This window comes from Cordyceps javanica, chromosome 1 (assembly GCF_051103115.1).
Source record: "Cordyceps javanica chromosome 1, complete sequence".
Classification (NCBI taxonomy): domain Eukaryota; kingdom Fungi; phylum Ascomycota; class Sordariomycetes; order Hypocreales; family Cordycipitaceae; genus Cordyceps; species Cordyceps javanica.
The window spans coordinates 6,266,553-6,292,432 of NC_139295.1; the positions used below are offsets into that span (position 1 = coordinate 6,266,553).

The 25,880-nt window shown below is 51.8% G+C and overlaps 13 protein-coding genes across 13 annotated transcripts; 5 read left to right on the top strand and 8 right to left on the bottom strand.

Annotated features, from left to right (window-relative positions):
• Positions 1–399: 399 nt before the first annotated feature.
• On the top strand, positions 400–1,939 carry V2A60_001888 (uncharacterized protein; the record flags this gene model as incomplete). Its single annotated transcript, XM_083253243.1, has 2 exons — positions 400–584; positions 1,510–1,939. The coding sequence occupies 2 exons, from the start codon at positions 400–402 to the stop codon at positions 1,937–1,939; spliced, it is 615 nt and encodes a 204-aa protein (XP_083109369.1).
• A 318-nt stretch (positions 1,940–2,257) lies between these two features.
• On the bottom strand, positions 2,258–4,723 carry V2A60_001889 (uncharacterized protein; the record flags this gene model as incomplete). Its single annotated transcript, XM_083253244.1, has 7 exons — positions 2,258–2,320; positions 2,400–2,900; positions 2,966–3,642; positions 3,694–3,960; positions 4,118–4,222; positions 4,287–4,479; positions 4,538–4,723. 7 exons carry the CDS (start codon positions 4,721–4,723, stop codon positions 2,258–2,260), a joined length of 1,992 nt encoding a protein of 663 aa, XP_083109370.1.
• A 945-nt stretch (positions 4,724–5,668) lies between these two features.
• Positions 5,669–7,071, bottom strand: V2A60_001890 (proteasome regulatory particle lid subunit RPN6; the record flags this gene model as incomplete). Its single annotated transcript, XM_083253245.1, has 3 exons — positions 5,669–6,675; positions 6,736–6,818; positions 6,890–7,071. 3 exons carry the CDS (start codon positions 7,069–7,071, stop codon positions 5,669–5,671), a joined length of 1,272 nt encoding a protein of 423 aa, XP_083109371.1.
• Positions 7,072–7,681: 610 nt separating this feature from the next.
• Positions 7,682–8,475, top strand: V2A60_001891 (mitochondrial nucleotide exchange factor MGE1; the record flags this gene model as incomplete). Its single annotated transcript, XM_083253246.1, has 2 exons — positions 7,682–7,957; positions 8,032–8,475. The coding sequence occupies 2 exons, from the start codon at positions 7,682–7,684 to the stop codon at positions 8,473–8,475; spliced, it is 720 nt and encodes a 239-aa protein (XP_083109372.1).
• A 529-nt stretch (positions 8,476–9,004) lies between these two features.
• Positions 9,005–9,326, bottom strand: V2A60_001892 (Yos1-like protein; the record flags this gene model as incomplete). Its single annotated transcript, XM_083253247.1, has 2 exons — positions 9,005–9,060; positions 9,128–9,326. 2 exons carry the CDS (start codon positions 9,324–9,326, stop codon positions 9,005–9,007), a joined length of 255 nt encoding a protein of 84 aa, XP_083109373.1.
• Positions 9,327–10,086: 760 nt separating this feature from the next.
• Positions 10,087–13,367, bottom strand: V2A60_001893 (replication factor RFC1 C terminal domain-containing protein; the record flags this gene model as incomplete). The annotated part of the gene is made up of 5 exons (XM_083253248.1): positions 10,087–10,381; positions 10,434–13,013; positions 13,067–13,117; positions 13,169–13,217; positions 13,268–13,367. The coding sequence occupies 5 exons, from the start codon at positions 13,365–13,367 to the stop codon at positions 10,087–10,089; spliced, it is 3,075 nt and encodes a 1,024-aa protein (XP_083109374.1).
• A 552-nt stretch (positions 13,368–13,919) lies between these two features.
• V2A60_001894 (mitochondrial 54S ribosomal protein uL16m) lies at positions 13,920–14,593 on the top strand (the record flags this gene model as incomplete). The annotated part of the gene is made up of 3 exons (XM_083253249.1): positions 13,920–14,141; positions 14,208–14,349; positions 14,406–14,593. 3 exons carry the CDS (start codon positions 13,920–13,922, stop codon positions 14,591–14,593), a joined length of 552 nt encoding a protein of 183 aa, XP_083109375.1.
• A 375-nt stretch (positions 14,594–14,968) lies between these two features.
• Positions 14,969–16,154, top strand: V2A60_001895 (replication factor C subunit 5; the record flags this gene model as incomplete). Its single annotated transcript, XM_083253250.1, has 3 exons — positions 14,969–15,055; positions 15,113–15,735; positions 15,806–16,154. 3 exons carry the CDS (start codon positions 14,969–14,971, stop codon positions 16,152–16,154), a joined length of 1,059 nt encoding a protein of 352 aa, XP_083109376.1.
• Positions 16,155–16,429: 275 nt separating this feature from the next.
• Positions 16,430–17,188, bottom strand: V2A60_001896 (S1 family serine peptidase; the record flags this gene model as incomplete). The annotated part of the gene is made up of 1 exon (XM_083253251.1): positions 16,430–17,188. One exon carries the CDS (start codon positions 17,186–17,188, stop codon positions 16,430–16,432), a length of 759 nt encoding a protein of 252 aa, XP_083109377.1.
• A 758-nt stretch (positions 17,189–17,946) lies between these two features.
• On the bottom strand, positions 17,947–18,975 carry V2A60_001897 (uncharacterized protein; the record flags this gene model as incomplete). The annotated part of the gene is made up of 3 exons (XM_083253252.1): positions 17,947–18,230; positions 18,303–18,349; positions 18,437–18,975. 3 exons carry the CDS (start codon positions 18,973–18,975, stop codon positions 17,947–17,949), a joined length of 870 nt encoding a protein of 289 aa, XP_083109378.1.
• A 1,682-nt stretch (positions 18,976–20,657) lies between these two features.
• On the top strand, positions 20,658–22,254 carry V2A60_001898 (Zn(II)2Cys6 transcription factor domain-containing protein; the record flags this gene model as incomplete). Its single annotated transcript, XM_083253253.1, has 3 exons — positions 20,658–20,717; positions 20,787–21,344; positions 21,406–22,254. The coding sequence occupies 3 exons, from the start codon at positions 20,658–20,660 to the stop codon at positions 22,252–22,254; spliced, it is 1,467 nt and encodes a 488-aa protein (XP_083109379.1).
• Positions 22,255–22,738: 484 nt separating this feature from the next.
• Positions 22,739–23,318, bottom strand: V2A60_001899 (ATP/GTP-binding protein; the record flags this gene model as incomplete). Its single annotated transcript, XM_083253254.1, has 2 exons — positions 22,739–23,226; positions 23,300–23,318. 2 exons carry the CDS (start codon positions 23,316–23,318, stop codon positions 22,739–22,741), a joined length of 507 nt encoding a protein of 168 aa, XP_083109380.1.
• A 543-nt stretch (positions 23,319–23,861) lies between these two features.
• Positions 23,862–25,305, bottom strand: V2A60_001900 (uncharacterized protein; the record flags this gene model as incomplete). Its single annotated transcript, XM_083253255.1, has 6 exons — positions 23,862–23,945; positions 24,079–24,163; positions 24,224–24,569; positions 24,626–24,798; positions 24,853–25,013; positions 25,099–25,305. The coding sequence occupies 6 exons, from the start codon at positions 25,303–25,305 to the stop codon at positions 23,862–23,864; spliced, it is 1,056 nt and encodes a 351-aa protein (XP_083109381.1).
• Positions 25,306–25,880: the final 575 nt, after the last annotated feature.

A 25,880-nucleotide genomic window follows, 5' to 3' on the forward strand; every position in this document is an offset into this window, starting at 1 on the left:
ACGACACACATGCTCGCCTGTAACTCCACATGCTTTTATACTGCTAATGCCACCATTGACCTACACTCCTATGAAGTCGTCGTCTTTCAACGCGCCTATGACTGCGCGTCTCTGATATTCTGGCCCCCTTTTAGTTTGGCACCGGCGCCCATCTCTGCACCCTTCGTCTCATTATTTACAGCCGTCCGTATATGCGTTCGAAGTGCCGCTAGACTCTGACGGCAATGACCTCGTCACTGTTTCCCCGGCCATGGTCACCTCATGCAAGTCCCTCTGGAGAGTCCAAGTACGCTACTGACCGGGGAATGAGCAGCGCGTTCTGGCCGTGCACTGATGATGAGTTGTAGTTATTTCAGTTTTCCCATGCAAGCGTTATCAACTACCTCGCCATTTCTCTTCATGAACCTTGCTACGCCCTTGTCGACGGGCATTGATGAGAGCTTCAACGCGTCCAAATGGAGACCGATGTCGGCTGTCGGTGCCGCGACAGACGCAGCCTCGTCACCGCAAGCGATTACCCCGATGCAGTATACTGGACCCTCGCCTCCGTTTGGTGTCGACCCTCCTCGTCCGCCGCGTGATGGGTATGAGTAGGTCTGGTTCCCTGAGGGCTACTGGGCAGAGCGACAGCCTTCATTGCTGCCCAGAAGAGGCAGTATTTCCAGTGCTCGTTTTTGGAAGTGGCGCTCACGCTCCAACAAATCAACGAGTGAGCTGGAGGCGAGAGATGTATCGTACACGTCACCAATGTCTTCCATGTCCGCAGAGAAGCAATCTCATCCACACCAGTCATCAAGTCCGTATTTGTCCGAGTCAGCTCATGTTCTCTCGTTGCAGAGGCCGGTTCAAGCCTCGTCATCACGGCGCGGCAGCCGCGCACCGCGACTTTCACTAGGCCCTGCCATTTCTAATCCCAGAATCGCCGACATCACGGTAGATATCAGCATCGAAACGGACAAAGCCCACTCTGAAAAACACGACGGATCTGCATTGTATAGACTTTTCCACCAGGCCAAGCACCGTCTCAAAAAACACAAGTCTGTAAGTGCTGTTACAACGTGCCCTTTCAGCTCGAACGTTGATTAAATGCCGATGAGTAGAGAAACTGCCTGGATGAAGAGATTTCCGACAACACTCAACTGCCCTCCACCGACGAACGAACCCATCACGAGCGAGCGGCGCCAGGGTTGGGCAAAACGGGGACTTGGTTGCGAGAAGAATTCGGTAATGGGAAGAGAACAATGAAGATATTCGGTCGTGCGCCATGGAATAGAAAAGATTCTACTGCCACATTCAGCAGCGTTTCAAGCTCTATGAGAGAATTCCTACGAGGAGACACCCCGCCAGCATCCCCATTAATCGCGTCGCATGCTGCCAGTGAGGTCATGTCCCCCAAGCAAGTGTCCTGGTTCTAACTGATGAAGTTTGGAATAATAAGCGGATTTCGAATACCTTCCCGGGTGGCGTATGTTGAACACGTTTATTTGTTGGCCACAAGTCTAATACCAGCCAGGAAGCGGTGCGGGTGAGCACGCCTCCGATGGATGAGGATACCGCGGATGGTAAACCTCGAGGCTTCTTTGGCCCATTGACGCCTCCTCCCGAGCCTGACTCAGCAGGCTCTCAGATCTATCTCACCCCCAAAACCTCACTGTACGCCAGCCCGAGGTACAATGCTCACCGTATGAGCATCGCCGTTCCATCGCGGGAGTGGTGGGAAGGGAATCCTCAGAAGCCGTCACGACATGGAGACACGAGCGCTGTTACCAAGTTTGAGTTTGACGTTCCAGAGCATCTGCCCAACAGCCCCATGTGTCCAGCAAATGAGCGTCATAAAAGTGGCGGTACCGGCTTGTGCGTCTATCACGGCCGCAGGAGAGCTCTGTCTACGGTTCGCGATGAAGGTCATAAACGGCAAGCTTCCAACAGCACTAGCTGAGTGCAGACACACCCAACCTTTCCGCGTAGAGGTAAGATGACCAACGTTGCTAGAGGTCGGCAGCGCGATTGTTATTTATCAATCTTCACGGTTGTTTTGCTAATGAAGCTATATTTCTGCATCTAGCCTTGCTTCAACTATTACTAAGTCAACAATGGAAATCATATTGTGCTGCTGAGGTTTTGGCCACCGGCGTTGTGTACACAATCAATGGAGCAGGGAGCCAGTGATAGAAAGAGGTCAGTTATGTATTAATTCCCAGTAGTCTATACTCCTAGCAGGTATTCTCAAATAAACCCCTCTATTAGTACAATTCTATCACAGACTATCGGAAGAATGACACTCCGGGTGTTTCGCTTCCGCAACATGCTCCGGGTTAGACTTGATCGCTCGGATCAGCTTTTCGATGCTCATTGTCTGCATCACTCCGCCTTGGATCAGGCGAATAAGACCGACGTACCCCCTTGGGCGACACATCCCTGAAGGACACTCGTCGCTCATGTCGAGGCGCAGCATTGCCGCTTCCTTGCAGGGTCTCTGCGGCCGAGAGGTCCGTGTTTTCCCGCGTGGGTGGCCAAAACTGTAGTACCACTTGCTGGCTGTCCGCATTCTCGTCCTGCGAGAGTACTTTCTTATTTCCTTTCCGCGGCCGAAACAAGCTCACGATGCTGCGTGCCGTGTCGAGAACTCTGGCTCGACCGCTGCCGCGAATGTGGACAAGAATCGTGACCACCAGCCAGCCCAAGAGTATCGCTGGTATAGGCCAAGGGCTGTCCAGGAAGTTGTCGGCCTTGTCGGGGTTGAAGAAAATGACGGTTGCCAGGGCAAGGCCGATGCCAAGCAGAGTGCAAATGACAAAACGCAGGCGTGGGAGCCGACCGACAGGCGTCATGCGCGACACGAGGGCCATCATGACGAGCAGGACGAGAGTGCATCCGCAAGCAATGTATGTATAGGCAAACTGGAAGTTGGCATTAGCTTTCATACAATCATGATGCGGAAGGGTGAGCACAAGGTCAAACTTACAACGAGGCGGGCACGCTGCCGCGTCTTATCGCTGATTTTGATCTGGTTTTCTGCAAGCAGGATGGGGTTGCTATTATCTCCAGGATGTTTCAGCTGGACGTCCTTGCTAACGTCAATATCGAACAACGTAAAAACGCTGTTAGTCAGGGACGAGATGATGGTGAAGAGCTGATCTATAAAAATGGTGAACTCATTGAGAGTAGTGTCATTCAAGTCTGTCGTGTCGTTGAAATTCAGGAGCCATTGTTGTATATCTGGCCAGGTATTGTCTGGAATCATCGATATGTTCGCAATCGAATGATTGACGACGGCACGCACCACCGAGTCTGACTTGGGCGGATATAGTGCGAAAACCATATTGGTCTGGTTGAGCAGCTGATCGGCGACAGCGCGACTGGTAACATTGAAGTCGCTGGCTACCGCATCTGGAACATCCACGTCTGGCTCCCATATATTGAGAACAGTCGTAACGACGTTGAACGCTTTCACGAACAGAATGAGCTGTGTAAAGCCTCGCATGAAGAGCACCAGAGAGAGGTGGAAGGGATAGTGCAAAGCCGTCCATATCTGTTGTCGCAGGGGCGGCAGCTGAAGATGCCGCATCCAGTCAAAATAGACAAGAAACACACAGTAGATTGTGGCTGTGGCGGATGTGATCATGCCGATAGTGTATGGATCTAGCGGCTCAGATTAGTCTTGGTAATTTGCTGGTTGCAGGATTTGCTTACTCCACGCTGCAGGCGTCTGAACGATTGTAGCAATATTTTGTGCCACGGTCTGAATGCTCTCGCCGAGGATCATGACGGTGATCAGGCTGAGCCGCTTCATCAGATGCGTACGGGTGAAGCTCAGCGTCTTCCAGAAATTGGAGATTACAATGCTCACTACAGCCTCTGCGGCTGTAAGAATATACCACGTAATATAAACACGGCTTTGCTTGTTCTGGAAGCGGAACGTAATCCCGAAGTACACAGCTGCGCTGAGGACGTTGATGCCTATTTGAATGTAAAAAGGCCGACGCGCACGCTTGTACTTGAAGATTTGTGCAAGTGTGTGTGCGTATTCAATTGCGAGGCAGAGTCGAGAGGCAAACAGCATAAGAGCTTCTTCATAAGTCAAACGTATGTTGTAGCTTGAGGAAGCGACACTCACATAATGTCATCATGGTTGACTGATCCTGATCTTCCGGGTTGAAGTTTGGTGCAACAATGGTAAACCCGATCAACACGCCAAGCTGAACAGCTCGCGCCACCCGTTCTATAGCCAGTGGTTAGACTCAACTAGTTCATGCAGGATAATTACAAAGAGGAGCGGTACTAACCAAAAATACTATCCGTGACATAGCGTACATCATACAGCGTGACGATGAGCCAAGTGCCCCAGAGCAAGCTGAAGTAGCCTACATAGGATTTGAACCGTTGGTGGTTGGTTACCTCTTGGCTCTGGGCAAAAACGTTGTAGTTGGCCGCGAAGAATAAGTCGTAGAAGATTTCCAGCAGAGTTGGCTCTTCGTACTGGTGGACGCATTAGTGACTGGGAGCCGGCTGCAGGCTAGTGACGGGGGTGACGGACTCGCTTGAAAGGAGGATAGCCATCATAGCCAACTTGGTCGTCCGAATTTGCCCACAGGAGAGCATCTTTGGGAGATTCCTGATGTGGTTGTGCTTCGGAGGCGCGCCGAAGCCGGTCAGACGCTAGCGGGCTCTTAAACCAGCTTGGTTTTTCGGCGGCGACGATGTCGGGTTCCTCGTGATCCATGTTGATAGTTACATCAACCGCAACGGCATGGACTCATATCATTTTACGCAAGGCCGGCGATGGTGCGATTGATATGTTGAGGAGAAATAGGAGTAGAGTGTGGACGAGATCCTGGTGGTGGTGATTGAGAGGCCGTCCGCACCCCCCCAAGCGGGCCATGTCCGGGACGTGCAAACTTGGTCTTCGGGCTGGCCTAGGCTCAACAGAGCCGCGATGCCCAGCCGGCTACCACGCAATGATTGGGAGGGCCACTCGGCAGTGGATAGTGGCAGGGCTGATTCGTTGACTAGGCACGACTTTTTCAAGATGCTACCTCTTTCGGCCATCGCTTCTCCACCAACACAGTGATGGGACCCATTTCGAGCCATAAATTGAGGCGCAGGCAAGCAGGGTACGATGACGAACGAACTGGCTTGTCCATTATACAACGGAATCGCGGAAAATATTCCCCGTCTGATAAGAGGTTGAGGAGCCGCCGCAGAGCTGGTGGTCGGCTGTTGGTGTTTGTTGTAGGTCCGAGCATTTTTGCTCGGCTGCCAGCTGGCAAACCCCCGATGTGTGTACTTGCAAGCGGCTCGGCAATATTAAGCGGGCAAATATGCCGTGTCTTGTGCCCATGCCCAAGGTATGACTCGTGCATATGAGGAGCAACCCCAGACAGAATTTGGTATCGTAAAATATAGACTGTAGGGGGGCATGCATATGTGACGATTCTAAAACGAGCTTTCGCGAGGCTGGTTATGCCGGGCTCGTTCTTCCGCGCAAAGCCAAGAAGGAGTTTTTTGGTACATCTCACTCTCTAGCCACGGTCAATGCCTGCAGATCACAAATGCAACAACTACCTTCATGCTTGGGATTACAAGTTTATCTAGCAAAAGAGTAAAAGATTTTTTATGGTTCTCTATACAGGCGCCTGTGTTCCCAGAAAGTCTTCCTTCCCTCCCTTTACTCTAACAAAGAGGCTTGGTTAGTGTACAGAACATCAACAACATTACTGAGCTTGTCGATCGTCGACAGGGCCGCGTCATAAGATTGGTCGCGGTGCGTCTCATCATAGATGATGAGACAGCCAGCACCCTGGTCCAGAACACCAATAATGACCTTGTCCAAAATCATCTGGGACAGTTTGCGCTCGACCTGCTGGGTGTCTAGCCCGACCATCTTGGCAATGTGGTCAATCTCCACGCGCGAGAATGGCTCAATAACCTTGATCAGATTTTGCTCCAACATGGCGTCGTAGAGGCGGCGGAGGTGATTGCGGATAAACGCATCACTACCAAGCTCGTAGCGGTAGGTAGACAAGGCGCGCTCGTACTCCTCGAGCGAGCGGTTGCCGTGAGCGCGTGCGATGGCCTTCATCGCCTCCAAGTTCTGGCCGGCGTACTTGACGGCTTGTTTCGATGTCATCAGCTGATTGACATCATCGACAAGGTTTAGCATGATCTTGCAGAGCAGCATGTACTGCAGGGCTGCCTGGGCCTTGTGGCCCTCATCCTGAGTGTGATAGCCATCCAGTGCCTCGATGAAGTATGAGAAGGCAGTATTGAAGTCCTTGTCTTCCGCGTGAAGCATACCGCTCTGCATATCAAGGTTGGCCTGTAGCAACGGTGGCGTGTAGACGCTAGCAGCGCTCGTACGGGCGCTTGTGAGGGCAGCGCGAGCCTTCGGGATGTTACCCAGGGCGTGGTACACACGGGACTCCAGAAGCTGAACTTCGACTAGACGGAGTTTGTCATCCAGACGCTTGAGTTCGCGAAGAAGTCCGTTAATAAGGGTAAGCGCTTCGTAGTAGGATTGCTTGGTCATTTGCAACGCGACCAGGCGGACTTCCAGGTCCTGGCGTTGGAAAGCTCGACGTTCGGCTGTGGCCCATTCGATACAGTCTCTCGTGACGGCGACTTCGATATCGGTACTGTTTGGAATTTCCTTGAAGAGGTCCAGAAGTTGACGGACTGCGCGGAAAACCTCGATTAGTATAATGGATGGCATTGACTGAGGCAGCAGAAACATACTAAGCTTTGACGACTTCGCCTTGGCAAACGACGACAGAACCGAGCGGCTCTGTCGTACGAGCTCTACCAGATCTTGTGATTTCCTGCAGAGAAGATAACCTGTTAATATCCCACACCTCTTATCATTGCTCTGATAGGTTGACTGCGAACTGACTTCTCATCCTTGTACAACTCGCCCAGGCTGATTAAAGCTTGTTCGTACTCGCGCGTTGCCGCATCTGAGGTTGCCGCCGGAGCCTGGGACACAATTTCCTTGTAGGTAGCCTCTGCCTTTCTTGGGTCCGTCTTGGCAATCTTCTGCGCTTCCTGGACCCGGCTCGAGTTGCCGGCTGCCATTTTGAGGGGCGTTGGGATCGTGCTGTTTGTTCGGGGTTCGGACTGCAGGTAGAGTCAGAGGCAGCGCGCGAGAACGTAAATTAGCGAGACCTAGATCCGCGTTGTAGATTAAGCAGTCGATAGTCTTCGTCGTTGTCGTGATTGATGCGCAGGAAAGGCGGAATTGATGAAGGTCAGACGAGAGCGCCAAAGGTGGTGGATGATTAGCTTCTAGGTTGCCACGGCGCGACGTAAGGGCCGCCATCGCCGTGTGGCTGAGTTTGCTGGGAGCTTCACTAGCCACTCAACCACTGTACACCTTATTAAAGCTTCTGCCAGTTGCAGCGCCAGCTGTGGCTTAGCGGTCACCTATACCAGAGTTGCTGGAGCCTTCTACTGGCCCGCATAAAACCGCTCGGCCAATCATTGATCCGCCAGCCAAGAAATGCACACTGGCTCCTCTAATTATTCCCCTAAACCGGAGCGAACCGCCGTAATAGCTACATTGAATTTTCTGAAAGGTCACATTCGCCGAACAGGTTTTTTTTCTGCGCATCTGCTTTTTTGCCTACCACTGCCGCATCAATTCCATTTTCCGTCCATCCCGTCACATATACACACCAAAGTCACAATGTTGCGCCAAGCTGTTGCTGCTCTCCCCAGATCCCTCCGCGCTGCTGCGCCGAGAGCTTCCGCCAGTCAGCTTCTGGCGCGCCCGCAGGCGTCCGTCGTCACCGCACCAGCCTTCAGATCCTTCCAGCCTGCCGCATCGAGATGGTACAGCGAGGCCAAAGAAGACAAGACCGAGGACAAGGCCGAGGCCAAAGAAGAAAAGGGAGCTCCGGACGAGGTCTCGGAGCTGAAGAAGAGCCTCGAGGCCAAGGACGCCGAGGCACGCGAGTGGAAGGTTTGTAGCACCCCGACGCCTACGCATCCAATCCAAGGATCGCATGTACTGACTGCGCATCGCCGTTACCATAGGACAAGTGCATGCGAACCGTCGCCGACTTCCGCAATCTCCAGGACCGCACCCAGCGTGAAGTCAAGACAGCCCGCGACTTTGCCATCCAGAAGTTTGCCAAGGATCTTGTCGACAGCGTCGACAACCTCGACCGCGCCTTGGCTAATGTCCCCGCCGACAAGATTAACGCCGCCGAGAAGAATGACGACGTCAAGGAACTCGTCAACCTTTACGAGGGCCTCAAGATGACTGAGCGCATCCTCATCCAGACCCTAGCGAAGCACGGCCTCGAGCGCCTCGAGCCCGAGGGCGAAAAGTTCAATCCCAATGAGCACGAGGCCACCTTCATGACCCCACAGCCCGACAAGGAGAACAATACCGTCTTCTTTGTCCAGCAAAAGGGCTTCAAGCTCAACGGCCGCGTTCTCCGTGCTGCCAAGGTAGGCGTTGTCAAGAACGCCTAAGTGCAGATAGAACTGCATTGCGTCGTCTTCTAATGGTGCGAGCCTCCGTGTCCTAGACGGACAGGGGACTCCACGTGTATTATTTCAACAAAAATTTGGGATACATATTGGGCCGGCGTTGGGTCTGACACGATGTGTTAATGCTCCTCTCATGATGATTTTTCAAAAGATGAAAAAGAAAATTTTGCATGGCGACTGGCAGTAACGTCCGGGAAAATGAAAATTTGTCCTACTTTCTCTTTCTGTACGATTAGAAAAAGGTTGATGGAATAGCGAAAAGTCGGCTTTGGACAAGGAAACTGGACAGGGTATAACTTGCATGCCCTTTGCATTAGAGGTCATCTATCTAGTCTTGGGCAACCTTGCTTTCATCATCTTGTACCACCATTTACTCCAAGTTTTAATTACTACAATTTGCAAGCGGCAAAAAAAATTGATTCGCTGTGAAGCCACCGATCTGGCCTGGCCTCCCCCGAGTTCCATGAGTTGTTCTTTTCATTTCGCGTGTCCAGCTGCGCCCTCCCTTCGTTCAACCCAGAATGAGCTCGTATAGTATAATCAATGTATTTGCGATTATCAGTGGCACTATACATATGTTAGCAACTTGCGCGTCGAGCTCCGTAGGCGAGATAGTTGTCCGCAGCAAACATACTCCTCATCAACGTCCGTACACTAGCGATCAGGTGTACAATCTTGGCCTGCACGCTCTGCGGCTCTGAACCCGCGCCGAATCCGGGGTCGTGCGATCCCGGAGACAGGTTTATGCGCGCCAGGAAACGGTCTTCTGAGAGAATAGCCACTGCGTTGATCAGGAGGCAGGTGACGTAGAAGAGGTTGCCTAGGAAGAACATCTTGGTTCGAGCCGCCTTCTCCGGTCAGCGGTTCGGGAGTGTATGTGTTGAAGCTCGATTGCACTATATATCCAAGTCTGCGCTCGCGCGATCTTCGGCTTTTTCGCTGGTTCGCAGTGCGCAGCTCGTGCTGCAGTGTCCTCCGCACAGGTGAGGGAGAGCAGAATAGGGGTGGGTCTGAGAGCTAAGCTATGCTCTCTGGCGGAATGCAAAGGTAGCTCGTGAGTCGATATGGGTGTCGGTATCTAAGTTGAGCAGCCGCGAAGGCAAAAATGTTCGCGGTTGCTAACGCTGTAGCTTGAGCTCGTCAGGTAGCTTGGCTGGTTGATTATGCTGCTGCGCAACAAGGTGGCGGCGCACCTAGAGACGTGGTCGCTTCGATAAGCACTTATCGCACGTGTCATGTACCAACTAAAGCTGGACGGAACGGTTACATCACTGTAACTTAGCTCACCTGCCGATTTACGGTTTCTAAAATATGCAATTTTCTTTCTCTCGAATGCTTCTGAACTAACATGATTGTCACAGTCAACTCAACTGAGCGTTTGCACCATTGTAATGAGTCTGTTCAGCCAAGACCTCTCACGTCGATAAGAACAACCCCCACAGCCACAGACAGCAGGCGGAAACTCCTGGAACAATGATTTTCTTCGAATTCTTAAACATAGATAGATGTACACTGAACCTATATATACATCGACCCGTAATCAGAACCTAAAACTCCAAATCCATGCAATCAATACAGGGCAGCCGATAGGCGTTATTTCTTAACTTTGGCCTTGGTCTTTGGCTTTGCCTTGGGCTTTTCCTCTTCCTCGTCATCTGCCTTTGCCTTCGATTTCTTGGTAGCCTTCTTTGCCTTGGGCTGCTTGATGTACTTGTCCTTCTTGAAATCAATCTCCTCGTCCTCTTCAGCAGGTGCCTCTACTACCTCGCCATCGTCTTCTTCCTCGATCGCTTCCTCCAGATCAGGCATGTCCTTTGCTGATTTCTTCGGGGCCACAACATTTGTACTAGCCTTCATGAATGGGACAGGGTGGCTCATGGCGTTATATCTAGAATCAGTTAGTTATACCGCGCGGTCAGCAAAGCGCAGAAAATACTTACGTTCGTGTGAAGGCTGCCTTGGCTTTGGACTCAATCTTGATGTTGCTTTCATCCATTGTTCCAACACCGAGCTCCTGAATAGCATCAAAGTCTTCGCGCGTCAGGTAGTAGGCATCCATTAACTCGATAACATCTGAAACTGCCTCGGAGCCTTCGATTTGAAGCTTGTCGACAAGCTGCTTCCAAAGGACTGGCATATATTGCTGACGGATTTCGTTGTGGTCACCAGAGCTTTTAAGTCGCATGTGAGAATGGATCTCGCGGATATATCTTCCTAGCTTTCCACTCTTGCTGAGATTCCCGAGATAGGATGTAAAGTTTGACCCCATGAGCTGGCCTGCGATAAAGCTCGCAGGACGGACGGTACTAAAAATGGCGTGCGTTGGCATCAGACTCCAGTGTTGCTGAGGGCCATGAATCATTCTATCCACCAGGTCGCCGTCGCTGATACTTTCCGCGGCCTGGTCAAACAGCTCTAGCGCCTTGAGCTTTTCCTCGCGCTTGTTGTAGCCCTTCCCATTGAGTGCCATTGGCTTACAGCGGAGATAATTCTCTTGAATCATCAGGAAGCTGAACTCATGGTCATTGAAGTATAGCTCGATTTTGTCGTTGAGCGTAGCCTTGCTAGCTGGTGCGAAGAGTCCGCCACTTAGCATTTTTTGGCAGATATCCCATGGCTTGAGAACAACGTGCTTTTCCCAGGCTTTGGTCATGGCCTTGCCCTGATCAAAGTTCATACTCGTCTGATCCAGCTTTGCTGTTGAAATCATGTTGATGATTTGTCTAATGTCCTTGTTGCTGCCCTCGATCAAGGCGTCGACAACAGGTGGTGGTAGTTTCAACCCTTCGCGATGACAGATTGTCATAATACGTGATCTCACTTGATCCACTGTCGGGCGGTTGAATCGTATGTCAAATGTGACGTGGTCAAAGGGCTTCATCTTGGGCAGACGCCGCTCGTTGCAGATCAGGATCAAGGGAACTTCCGTCTTCTTGCAGAACTTGGCCATTGCGCCAACACCTCCCCTGTCGCCACCAGACATACCATCTACCTCGTCCATGATGAGAACGATCTTCTTTTTCGTGGTGTCCACGCTTTTGCCATCACCTGCAAAGAAACCGAGCAGAGACGTGTTATTCATGACATCACTGACACCAGCTTCAACCAGCTTCTTGCTACGAGCATCGCTGGCGTTGCTTTCGAGAACATCATACCCTTCCAACTTCGCAGCCAAGTGTGCAGCTGTTGTTTTGCCGATGCCCGGGGGTCCTGAGATGATGATGGCTCGCTCGCCGCCCATACCATCAGCGCCACGCTTCTGGAAGTTGTACTTCTTGGCTTTTGGCCAATTTCTCAGCCAGGCTTGAATCTTTTCCACTTGACCTTTGTTGCCGCAGATGTGATTGAGTTGAGTAGGAGCATATTTGGAGGTGAGAAGCAGGGTAGGGACATTAGAAGGAGGTGGTGGGCGGGCTGCTCCAGGCACACTGGCCGCGGCTTTGGCAGCCTTCGCCTCAGCAGCTCTCTTGGCCTTCTCCTCAGCCTCCATTTCAGCAATCTGCTGTTTGATCTTCTCTTCCTCAGCCTTCTTCTTTTCCTGCGCCTTCTGGGCTCCTTTGCCAGTCCCACCATGGGCAGGAAGCTTGCGAATCAAATCAAACAAGCCATTCTCGTCGATGGTCTTGATACCGAATGATTTAATTTTGGCCAGTTTGCTAGGACCAGCATCGTCGCCCAAAACGACGAAGCTCGTCTTGCTACTAGGCTGGCCAGTGACTTTTCCGCCATAACGCTTCACGAGTGCCTGTCCTTCTTCACGACCAATAGTCTGCAAGACTCCCGTGAAGACGAACGAAAGGCCACTTAAGCATTCCTCTTCGCCTTCAGGAATGTCCGCGCTACCTACAGGCTGAACTGTCGCATTTCCACCTCCCGCAGCTTTCCGCCAATCGAACTTGACATTCGGGTCCTTCGGCGGTGGTGTCGGAGGTCGAACTGTGGCAACGCTGTCCAGAATATCTTGAATGGCAGCATCTTCGGGCTCATCGGCTTTCTTGGTTCGAGGTGCGCGAGGCTTTGAGGCTGTAGGTTTTTTCCGCGGAAGTTCTTCTTCTTGTTCCTCGTCTGAGTCCTTCTCTGGGGTCTTTCGCTTCTTACTCGTTGAAGCAGCACGGCTGGTCTTAGTCTCACGAGCCTGTTTCCCTTTAGATGATACATGAGATGAATGAGGGAGTATATCTTCATCAGAATCCTCTTTATAATCATCATCACCTTTGCCACCACCTTTTATATCAGCGGCAAATATATCATCCGCATCCTCATCGGCGTCTTCCATGTACGCATCGTCATCATGGTCTCGTGTTCGCCGATGCGATGATCTGGCCGTTCGCTTTGGCTCTGGTTTGTCGCTTGGTGGTGCCGTTGATTTTGCGCCATTCACTTTCGACCGTGGGCTGCTTCTGACTGGAACATCGGAATTGGCCGCTGCGGCGGTCGGCTTCTTGGGTGTCGCCTGTTTAGAGCTCTGCGCCTTGTTCGATGCGAAGTAGTCGGTAGTCGATATCTCCACACCGTCATCTCTGTCAATTCGTCAACATTGTGCACTGCAGTAATTTGATGCGTAGCAACATACTCTGCTTTCTTCTTAGAGGGTTTCGAAGCAGGCTTGACGGCAGGTTTCTTTCTGTCCAAATGTGAGCACGATAGGCTGCTTTAGATTTCGTTGGGTGCTTACTCGACAACCTCTTCGTCGTCGCTATCTTCAACTACCTTTCTACCAGCTTCTATTGTCTATTAGCATTGGGAAAAAAGGCAGCAAGCCAATGTCGCATACTTCTTCTCTTATTGTCGGACCTCTGACTAGGCGGCTCAGCTTTCACGGGGGGCAGGGCCGCGCCGCCTTTAGGGGTGAAGAAAGAGCGAATATCAGGCATCTTGGATAATTTCGCGAACAGTTTGGCACAGATCGCAGCGATGCAAAGCGGTCTGCTTTATAGGCGCATTGATCGCGGCTCAGCTGACGGCCTATGTGTGTTGGACTCTAGGCAGAGATCGTAGCCTGGATCATCGACCTTGCCGTGCAGCTCCACAAGGGTGGACGCGAAGGTGACGCGAGCAGCGTGACCAGCGATTCTGCTTAATTGAAATCTGTTAGTGCCTGGTGCGTCAGGCCACAAAATTCCAGCACCACGAACTGGGTCTAAGATTTTCCTAGCTTCATCAGCACTGGAAGAAGGAGCAGTACCAACCTCAAGCTGGTACCCTTTATTCCGCCCAATATGAAGCCCAGCACCACGTCAACGCTGGCGAGTGCCTTCAGGGGATTGCAGATCTGCAACCCATTGCCATTGCGACAAATTCGAACCCCGTTATTCCGTCAATCGGGAGTTGTGTCCACAGCCTGGGCGCAACATCCAAAGTCCTTTTCGACAACCGCACCCGCTTTTGGAACATGGCTTGAGCCCGATATCAATCGAAAGAAGAAAATGGCCAAGGGCCGACCCCGTGTGGCCACTGGAGGCTCGACAAAGGGAACCACTGTCATTTGGGGCGACTTTGGCCTTCGCATGACGGACAAGCAACGTCGCATTAGCGCAAAATCGCTGAAGATGGCAGAGGATACCATCAAGGTTCGACTTCGAGGCCAGAAGTATCGACTTTACAAGCGGAAGTGTTGCAACATCGGTGTCTACGTCAGCGGTAACGAGGTTAGTGACCACCAGCAGCGTAGCAGCTCAGCTCATACCTTTAAATGCGACGCTAACAGCAGATAGATGAGAATGGGTAAGGGAAAAGGTTCCTTTGACCACTGGGCGACGAGAATGGCAGTTAGTCAGATTTTGTTTGAGGTCCGCGGCCGCATCCACGAGCAGGTTGTTCGTGATGCCTTCCGACTAGCAGGCAATAAGCTGCCCGGTAAGTTCTCTTCTTGAGAGCAACCAGGCAAAAGATTGCACACTAATCAACGACAGGACAATGGGAGTTTGTCAAGAAGGGCGAAGCGCCAGTTGTCGGCATCACAAAACTCGATGGGGTTACCCTTGAAGAGCTCAAGCGTCCGAGACGTCAGCTCCCACCGGCGCAGATCATCGAACAGGCCGGGTTCTCTCCTTCAATTGCAGAGGCAGGAAATGGCGGTCAACCCCCTGCTTCGTTATAAGCTCAAACCATGTATAATCTATATATGTATATTATCATGCCACAACAGAGTGGCCAGCCGCGTCGTGTCTCTAAGAGACGATCGAATGTATAGCATATTACACATCTTAAACTTACGTATTCGAACAAAATTAATACGTACCAGTGCTTGTGCATGAGAAAATCAGTTCTCGTTGTCCGAACTGTGTTCGTTTTAGATACTTCTCCGTTGCTGGCGACGACAGGCCAGGCATCCACTGGTGGGGAGCTGTCAGGACCACTTGGGTACTTCCCAAGTACACTTAACGCGCCGACGCGTCTCCAGCGGCGAAAGGCCAGAAAAAGGCATTTACTTCTCTCTCACCTACAACGAAATAATTGAGCAACCACGACAATAATGGCTCTCATCGTCGACAAACACAGGCCCAGATCGCTCGATGCGCTCACATATCATGATGAGCTCACAGAACGTCTTCGTTCTCTTGTACGGAGGACAATCGGATTTTCCACCCCGTCCACTGGTAGACTAACGTGAAGATAGGCACAAAGCGGCGACTTCCCCCATCTCCTCGTCTACGGACCGTCCGGTGCTGGGAAAAAGACTAGAATCGTGGCAACATTAAAAGAGCTCTACGGCCCCGGCGTGGAGAAGATCAAGATTGATTCGCGCGTCTTCCAGACAAGCAGCAACCGCAAGCTCGAGTTCAACATAGTCGCATCGGTTTATCACCAAGAGATCACACCGTCTGATGTCGGAAACTACGACAGAGTAGTTGTTCAGGACCTTCTCAAAGAGGTGGCTCAGACGCAGCAAGTTGATCAATCAGCCAAGCAACGCTTCAAGGTTGTCGTGATCAACGAAGCCGATCACTTGAGTCGTGATGCGCAAGCTGCGCTCCGTCGCACTATGGAGAAGTACTCGCCCAATCTACGACTTATCCTCCTCGCGAACTCTACCTCGAACATCATTGCTCCTATCCGATCACGAACGCTGCTCGTCCGAGTGGCCGCGCCGTCACACGAACAAATCTGCGACGTGCTTGCGTACGCAGCGAAGAAGGAGAACTGGAGCCCAGTCAAGGGATTGCACCAGAGAATAGCAGTAGAGAGCGGACGTAACCTTCGGAAGGCTCTCTTGATGTATGAGGCTGTACATGCGCAAAAGTATGTTTTCGGCCGGCCCCATACACGTGCTGCGTAGAAGAAAGTTCGTGTTACTGACTTGGTTTTGTAGTGAAAAGGTCACCGACAGCACTCCGATACCACCTGCGGACTGGGACGCGCTCATTGGTCAGATTGCCAGGGAGATTATGGATGAGCACACGCCCGCTCGAATTCTACAAGTTCGATCGAAGCTGTATGATCTTCTCACACATTGTATCCCACCCACGGTCATCCTCAAAACTCTCACATTCAAACTGCTGGGTATGATTGACGATGGCCTTAAGGGCGAGGTCATCCGGTGGTCCGCATTCTACGAGCATCGCATCAAAACCGGCACAAAGGCAATCTTTCAGCTGGAGGCATTCGTGGCTAAATTTATGAGGATACTAGAAATGTATTTGATGAGCATGGATATGTGAGCATAGTTTGGAGCTACATGGCCGCTCGGCGTTTGGGTGTCTTGGTGAACACAGTGGAATATTGATGTCAATACTAGCTTCCTTAGCTGTGGCTGCTGTTGATCTGGTAACTTGTGATTTTACTCATGTCATGCGAGGAACTTGCTCCGCCTTACGACCGTGTTCTCATCTTCACTTGCGTGGCACTGTGTATCTTTCAGTTGTAGGTATTCGAATGCCACTCTATGTATATTTATAGGATATGAGCCCCCTTTCGACAGAAGATTATGTGCCATCTATGCAGAGTTGTCTGCGATCCACTTCAGGTACGAGGGAACCTTGGTGAATACATCGGGGTAGTTCTTGGCGCACGGAACGCCATAAGAAACGAGGCCAACCTGGTATGTCTGGTTGTCGGCGCCGGTCAAGACAAGGGGACCACCAGAGTCGCCCATGCAGGTCCCTAGGCTACCAGCTTGAGTGCAGACCTGGCCCTCGGTAATATTCACCTTGTCGTATGCCATCCAGGCATCGTTGCACGCAGCCGTGCTAATAGTGCTGCGGCTTACGACGTGCAGCTCCGTGGGCCTGGGCCCCGGCGGGTAGCTGGTATAGCCCCAACCGTAGACCGTCACGTTGGTGCCGGCCTTGATCTCCTGTTTCTGGAACAGCTTGATCGGCTGGATGGCCTTGGTGAACTGGAAGGGCTCGGCGAGCTTGAGGAGCGCGATGTCATGGATGCGCTTGAGCGAGTCAAAGTCGTCTTTGGTGATGCCCTTGGAGACGTTGCGCTCGACGCCGCCCTCCTTGACCGAGTTGGAGCCGGCGACGACCGTCAGCGACCTCGGCGCGACATCCATGAGGCAGTGACCCGCCGTGAGAACGACATCCTTGGCGATGAGACTGCCGCCGCAGTTATGGGAGCCGTCTTTTCTGATGCTGACAATGAATGGTGCGGCACCGACCCCGGCAACCTGGCCGCCGATAATGTTGGCCCTGGCAGAGGCGAGCCCAATGCTCAACGCGGCGGCGCAAATGGAGAATGCGAGCTTCATCGTATTTAAAGGTATTTAAGCGGAGCGAGGTGAGGATGACTTAGGATGTAAATTTATCGACAAAATGATAATATGAAACGAACGACTGCTGGGGGCGTGAAGGAGCACGCAGCACGATGGTCAATGGCCAGAGAATCAAATAGTCAGGTACAATCCATCTCCTTTTATTACGACGATTCCAGATCAGCAGGGGCTGTGACTGAAGATCTTCTTTGCCTGCGAACCAGGGAGGCATATTAACTGGTCCGTTACTGGGATTACGCCAATTTTTGGTGCATGTCAGATGTCTCAGTCCCAGCCTCGTACGGGCGGCATGTGCATTCATGGCCCCGGCGTGGTTGTAGCAAGAGAGTCGATATATGGATGCTGGAGGCCTGTCAAGTCAATGTAGACGCGCTGCTAATCATCCTTCTTCTCATTCGCCTATTTTACTTTCTCCGAAATGGCGAATAACCAGGCACTTCGGTGCCCCTGTCTTGTCATGGCTATCATATCATTCTTAGCGGAGAGCAGGGAGGGCAAAGCTGCGTTGAACCCACAAATTACGGGCGATTTACGGATTACTGAGTACGAATATACTGGGGAAGTACTGAGTAAATTGTTCTGCCCGAATCGCCATCCGTAGCATGCTCCGCAATTAGTCCTGATCGGCCCAGAAGGTTGGGGGGTGCAGGAATGTACTAAGTAAGTAGAGCTGGCAGACGCAAGATTTCATGACTCTATTGGGTACCTCGCAGGCTTTATGGTTATCTCAATACTTATTTGGCGCCCTGACCAAGCGTCAGTAGGCCAAATCGTTTCGCCATCAGATAAAGGCGTAGACGCAAGGGCACAAAGGTGTATAAAAACCAGGCCATGGTGGTCTTTGCCCCTGCCCAGAACCACAGTGGTCGCTTCTTCGACTCAATCATGCGCACTACGGTGCGGGCGTAGACATCGGTTGCCATGGACTCGTCGCCATTGGAGATTTGCGTGCGAAGACGCCAGAACTTCTCGATTGGCATGTAAAGCGAGTCTGTGGGCAGGCTGGGGTTCCCGCGAACTATCCACATCTGTTAGCCAATTTTTGCCATAGGAATGTGAAACTAGAAAAAAAGAATCAGTCATGACACACCGATATTGCTTTTGACACCACCAGTAACAATGGTAACAACATCAACACTATTACAAACAGTTAGCACTGAATAAGGTGCATGGGATTGCCACAAAGAGCGCCGAAACAGCGGTGCCGGTGCCGTTGGTACGTACCCAAATGGCTTCATTTCCATGCTCAAGGCATCGCCATATGCATGAAGGGCCGCTTTTGTGGCATTGTACGATGTAGAAAAGGCCAAGGGCACAATCGGCGCAATGCTGCCAATGTTGGCGATGCAGCCCTTGGCGGCAATGACCTGCTTCCCAAACGCCTTGACGACACGCATCGGCCCCAGGACGTTGACGTCGAACACGTGGCGGACGTCGCCGTCAATGTCCGAGTCCATGGCCGGGCGGTGTTTCACGACGCCGGCGTTGTTGACGAGCACGTCCAGCGTGCCACCTGTGACGGCGGCGACTTGGGCTGCGGCCGTCTCCACCGATTCCGTCTCGGTCACCTCGATCTTCACAACCACCATGCCGGGCTTGAGGATCTCGGTGATGCTGTCCGGGCGGCGCACAGCGCAAAACACAAAGTAGCCCTGGCTGTGCAGTTCCGTGGCGAGCGCGCCTCCGATGCCCCCGACACCAGCGCCCGTGATGAGTGCCGTCTTCTGGCCCGGCTGAGGGCGCTCTGTGATTTCGGTAGCCATTATTGCTAATTCGGTTCTGGTGAGCCTGTCTGCGTTGTTACGGATGAAAAAAAGTCCGCTGGGTGTCGCGTTCTCCCTGGCTCGTCATGGTGGTAACGTCAACTACTGCAGAGTTCCCGCCGGATACCTCGGCTCTTCCAGCGGCCTACCCTATACCGATTCTCGATGTGCATCGTTCACAGCACGTCGGACAGATTTCGATAGAAATATCGCATCTGAATTTTTCACCTTGAATATGACAAGTTAAATGCTTTGAGAATTAGTTCCGGTCGAAGTAGGAAACCCTGCACCCTTTCATGAATCTGAGCTGCGCGCGGGATGGCTTCCTGGATACAGTTCATAATGATCACCAAGGGATACCACTCCTGCGCAATGGTGTGCGCGAAATGAGATTTGTGCAAGCACATTGAGCGAAGTTCCTGGCAGACTGTAGTCGCAGGAGGATATGGTCAGCCGTTATGCTAATGTTCGGGACCTGCGGCTACCTGCAACGCATAAGCGCTGACAGGGGCACCGGACGTAGAAAAGAACAAATTCAGATCATCAATTGGGACCAAACTGCTTTTTTGAAAGGCCAATATGGCGGATGAGTCGCTACGGATATTAACACCAAACATCACAACAAAAGCTCCGCAGGGTCGGTGTTAAGGTTACTACACTTAACCAGATTGTAACCATTGTTGCACATATGCAATGTCCGAATCTATCCGCCGCAGCTGCCAGCCAGTTCACGAGCGCATATATAGATGGAATCGAGGAAGCTTTCGTGGTTAGGCCGAAAACAAGATGAACTGGCCGCGAGAGAGCTTACAAGAATTTGGCTCAAGGCTGACGAGACGCTAGGTGACAAAAGTAAACCCAAAATTACAGTACTGGGCCGGAAACACCTATGGCAGCTCATGACGTCTTGCTCGTGGCCCCAGCTGTGGTGAAACTTTCATGACAGGTGCCGTAAACCGGTCATGCCCCGCGCGGGAGCCGAGTTGACCTCGATGCCGTATCCTAAGCACAGACAGTTACGAAGTGGGGATGCATGGAAGATTGAGGCAACGCTACAACAAGCATGAAGGCCTTGGATGCCATCGTATCTTGCTGTCAGCTTTTACTGGAGCTACCAGCTTTGGCATAAAACAAGGCCAACGATGCTTGACGCTCCCTGTGGACTAGGCCGCCCGCCTTTCCCCAATATGGCATAATGAGAACTGAAGAGCCTCGTATTATTGGACCTCTGGCTACCATTGATTCGATTCTGGAGACACACCAAACCTATTCAGGTACTTAAGAGCGAGGTGCAACGTTCTAACTAGCGGCAGCTGGATTTCATCTGGCGACAGGACTGATTCGGAGGCGCAATAGGCATGGGGCGAGTGGGTAGAAGCGACGCTGATCGCGGCACTGGGCGACAAGGCCAGACATTTGCAAGTTCCTATAGGTGCCTTTAGCCCTTTTCTCCCCGGGACTAATAACACCGGATCCCGCCGTCTAGGGGCCGTGGGGGGTTTACCATGCGTACAATATGCCCGGCCGACATCCAGATAAAAGCCCGGTGCAAGCCACCCCGATCCTTTTGTTGGTTCTCATAGATAGACATCTAAATCAAGTCCAACCGATCTCGCCCATATTTGCACAAGACGTTACATGCAAAACAATACACCACTTAAACTTACACGAGGCTTGTCACCATGGCGCCGCGGCCCATCACCAAACCCAGATGCCACAATTGCCGTCGCAAGAAGATAAAGGTACGAGATCTTTCTGCTCGCCTTGTATGTTGGTTTTTTCCTGCGCAATTCTAACATGAGCTCACGCAGTGCGACTACGGCCGGCCCGCCTGCAGCCAATGCAAGCGCTCCCACCTTCAATGCGACGGTTACGAGCGCGACCTCATTTTTGTTTCACACAATAGCGAGACAAACGATCTACCTCCCGCCACAATTGAGAGCCACACAAACGCATCTTTCGTCGTCCAGAAGCCGTCCGACTTCCATGCTGCTAGCTTAAGCAGCAGTCCGAAACATGGTTTTTGCCCCGACCTTGCAGCCTTCACAACTATCGGCTTCTCCAACACTCCAATCGCACCGACAGTTGCCACACAACCATTGACACTGCCTTGCAAGATGCTATCAGATCTGACCCTATTCGATATTCCAGAGATTCGCGTGCAGTTTAAGCCGCTGGATACCGCCATAAGTGCCCTACTCGCAGCCGCAGCGTCCTTTACAAGCTCCGGCCCTTGTCACCTCCCGCAGTCGCACTCCCTATATAGTCAAGCATTGTTCGAACTTGGACGGTGTACGCAGCGCAAGGACTTGCGCTATCACAGTTGGCATATGATTGCTTTCACATCTATTTTGCTCCAGCTTGTCGAGGTCAGCACCCCGTGGCTCGCGCCCACTCATCGACCATGAATGCTAATGTTGGGCGAGTTAGGTTATAGATGGCGCCAACGTCCCCATTGAGGACTGGTTTAGGCATTCGACTGAAATTTCACTTATGCCAATCATACGCAGTATCCAAGAGTCCGGAACGTGCGATTTATTGACGCTGACTTTTGCCCGTACTGCGATGTTAGCCCGCGCTGCATTCGGAGACGGCGACCCTTTCGATCCCGACGACTGGTATCTGCAGCCATGGGGGGAAGTCACGAATGACGACTTGCACCGTGTGATTGACGTCGTCGCTCAGATGCCTTACCATATACAACAATCAAATCTCACTGCTCTGAACCCGTACGATTGCGCACTAAAGTTCGACTTTGAGCAGAAACATGAGCGTCTGTCGGCACTTGTGCAAAGCATATACTCCAACCAGGCAAGTCATGGCGACTCTCCTCCCCGGGTGTTGCATCCGCATGAAACCTTCGCTTCGTGCACCGACATGAATGCCTCATGCACGAGCGTTGGCACCTGTCAAAGGCTGGTCTACGTCTGGCTTGCACAGATCATGTTGTTTAGCGCCAACGAAAAAGTCCGCTCATCGATGCCACTCACCCCGGAAAGCATGAATCGGAGCGTAGAGAGCGATCTGGAATGGTTTCTGATTCTTGAGACCATAAACAACATGCAACACGCCATTTCCCACTGTATTTCTGCTGACAACAGCCTGGTTGGCTTGCAGACTATGGTAATGCCGCTGCGCATACTCGGACGGTTTGCAGCCTCCTATAGCCTCACAGATGCCCAAGACTGGTGCCGCCATTCTATCCAGGGTCTGGTCGATAGAAACTGCCAATTCGCGTCTTGGTCCATGTTCACCCCACAAACAGTTTCTGCCTCTTGAAGACGTCTGTGGAGCTACAGTGTGATGATTCTGTGAAGAAGCAACTCGGTCTTCACTTAACATCAACCACCCCCGGGCACTCCCTCATTGAAGCACCTAATTTGAACCAGAACACCATATTTAGATTTTTTCAATACTTCATACCGGCAGCCTAAATGGCTAGTAATCACTAAGTGAAACCCAACTAATCGAATGTCAACATGCCCAAAATGATTTAGACATGCGAAGCATTCAGGAAACCCTCTGATATTGATGTTGTGTGTATGTATTCTTTATTCATATTAATCCGACGAGAGCGCGGCACAGTAAGTTGGTTGAATGTCTGTACAACAACCTCTGAGTGAACAGTAGATGGTGTACAGGAAAAACTTCCGTCTCGATGTACTTTTTCAAATCACATTAATTACCTTGAAAAGCGCCGCTTCCATCACTTTGAGAATGCCCGAGAATAGAGCAAGCGGTGAGCAAGTGCTGCCACTGGCGTCTAGGTGACCGGGACTCTAATCTCGCCTTCTCCGACGGGAGGTTCGAACCCACTCCAGTACATCTCAAAGGTCTCTGGCTCAATGTCGTAAGCCGAGTCGCCGTCCCTCGCGCCGCTCGCGACCGGGATCTTGTCGCGCGCGGCCCGCCGACCCTGGATGCGGCTCCAGAGCAGCTCCTTTGCGCCGTCCAGGAAGACCAGGACCCAGCGCCCGCCGGCACGTTCGACGATTGCCTTGTACTCGTCGCGGTACTCCTTGTCGTAGAAGGAGAGGTCCAGCACGGCATCGTTGGTGCCGTCTCGGATCAGCGCGGCCAGGTCCGTCTTGATCTGCGCCTGCGCCCCCTCGAGGTATCCGGCGTGCTTGTCGCGCGCAAAGTCGATCCCGTACAGGCCGTACTTGTCGCGAACAATCTTGTCGGCCGAGAAGCGCACGAAACTCGGCAACTTTGCAATGACCGTCTTGGCCAGTGTGCTCTTGCCAGCACCTGCGACAAAAATAAAACCGTTAGCAGACGAGCGCTTTGCCATTTGCCTGCCATTCGCGCGTCGTCTGCATACCCGCAATGGCACACGTCATGAGAACTACTGGTCGTGGGTCATTGGAGGTTCGAGAGAGATTCGGTAGTATCTGTTTTTGCATTGCCCGTTCGTGTAAGTGAAGTGGCCTTGTACTGTGATCGGTTGTGTCTTACTACTCCGAAAGCAGGGGATTCTATTGGCCTTGCTGCCGAGTACTCAGCACTTGTCGTTGCCATTGTAAGTGATCCTTGAAGCTTTTCACTGGAATTTCATGTTACAGTGAAGTTTCGCTGATCTCAGCTTCGTGCTTCCCTCGGGTAACTGATGGCATTCAGCTGATGACTCAACATCACTAGCGTGAGCCCTGATAATCGGCCCTGACATCTCGCCGACTGAATGTGTCATCTTCCGACAGTATGAGTCTGAAATGTTCATTTATGTGATTCTAGCATAGTAACTAATCCCTTTCACCGAAGCGACACGGCGTGAGTAGTATCAGACTGCCTTCATAACCCGAGGTGCGTGCAAGTAAGTCAACCAATCATGACAACAGAAATTTCAAAGCGTAATGTTTCTTAGCATGTCGACGCATGTGAACCAGCTACAAGTAAGATGCCTCAACGAGAAATCCGATGGCGAGTTTAGTGTGTCTAAGGACAGCATCCCACATGATCGTGTCGTAAGCCTGGAAGAACTCGGTTAGTGCTCGAGTCATACTACTGTGACGTGCTCTGGGTGTGCTCGTTCTTTATTGCAAAATATACAAAACTGGGAGGAAAGCCTCCGAAGTTCAAGTTCAAAAAGAAAAGGGAACTCACGTCTCTCGAAGTGTGAATGTTTGGATTAATCCGCGAGAATACATCCTCGTTGACAAAGGCTGACGGGAAACCGTTGGCGCGGGCACTGGCGTGATCAGAGCATCCATAACCGCAACGAGACGTCAACGGCTCCCCACCAGTATACTCCCGAGCTAGAGCCGTGATATAGGTCGTCAGGGCCTGGTCAACATTGTCTGTGAAGACAGTGACACGACCACCTGTCGAGTAACCCGTCATGTCCTGGTTGAGCATGGCAAGAACCGTCTTAGCCGAGCTTCGGTAGCTGGCAAAGACTTCTGCGGAGCCAATCAGGCCGCCCTCTTCGCCTGCGTACCAGTGAAACTCGAGAGTGTTCTTGGGCTTGAAACCGCCGGCCACCAAGACTCGAAAAGCCTCAAGGTGTGTCACCGTGCCAGTGCCGTTGTCGTCGGCGCCAGGGCTGCGGGTCTGCGGGTTCCCGGCGGTAGAGTCTAGGTGAGCTCCCACGATGACTGTACGATAGATTAATTAGCTAGGAAGCGTAAAATAAGACGTGCGTAGCATGTACCCAAATTCGACGTCTGACCCGGAATCCGGGCAATCACCGACGGCTGGTTGATGCGATGCTTCATCTGCTGTACAGTGATGGCGGGGTTGGCTGCAGCAATCGACTTCACCTGGTCAAAAAGCCATTTTGAGGCCTCGATACCGGTCTGCGACTGATAGTGGCGGGTATGGAAACTTCAATGAATTAGTCTGCTTGTCATTGCACACGGTTCAGAGCCAGATACACACTCGCTGAAAGTCTTGAGCCAGGACTTTGGGCCATTCATGTTAGCCTTGTTGATGAAGCCATTCGCTTCATCTTTATGCTCAGCCCCCGCAGGATACTGAACCGCCCGCCGAGAAACGACTTGATCATCGGGAGTGGATAAGGCCAGCAGAACATCTTCGTCCTGCTCAGAGGTTAGATCTTGCAAAGCGCTCGTCCTCAAGCGGCAGACGCAGCTGCAACGGCACGAGGTAATTTGTAATTCTTACCTTGATATCTGTGATATCAATGAAACCGATATTCTTCGAAGTAAAGCGATCAAACTTCTCCTGCTCAGTAACCCATTGGCCGGGGTCCTGGGCGGATGTCTTGACCAGGCGCAGGTCTGCGTCTACGCTGATCAGAGTCTCAGCCGGCGCCGCGTGAACGGCGTGCAGGTACGCGCCAACGATGGCGAGGGCAGTATTTGCACGCATATCTTTCTAAATCTGCTGGAAGTATTGTACGATGCACGGCAAACCAACGGGCTTTGAGTTCCTCGAACTCTGAATCCGACAGGGCATCTCGGAGCTTGATATAGGCCAACATAGACACGCCATTGTTTCAACTGCCGATGTCGCACTGCCTTTCCCCCTCCTCATCGTCGCTCGCAGCTGCCGTAAATAGAAAAGATGGCTAGAGTCTGCGATGCCGTGTGCCCCTATTTAGGAAAGTGGTTTTCTGCCCAAAGTACTGCTTCGCCTACCGCGATCCAGAGAAGACTTGGCATTTATGAACTAGCAGCCGATACAAGGTTGCGGGTGTGCGGCGCCATAGCTCTATATGGAAGGTTGTATCCTTGCTGGAAAATGAATCCAGGTCAGGAGACAACTAGTTACCTTGGCTTTTCAATTTAAGCTTAATCTTGGCCTTAAAATTTCCGCTTAACGTCGGGCGCACATTTCTTGGCAGCAACGTTATCCTCAAAGACGCAGAACACGACCTTTTGCTATAAGAATAACATTGCACTGTTCATAAAATAGCTCTCTAGTCAATAATAAAGGGCACGAAA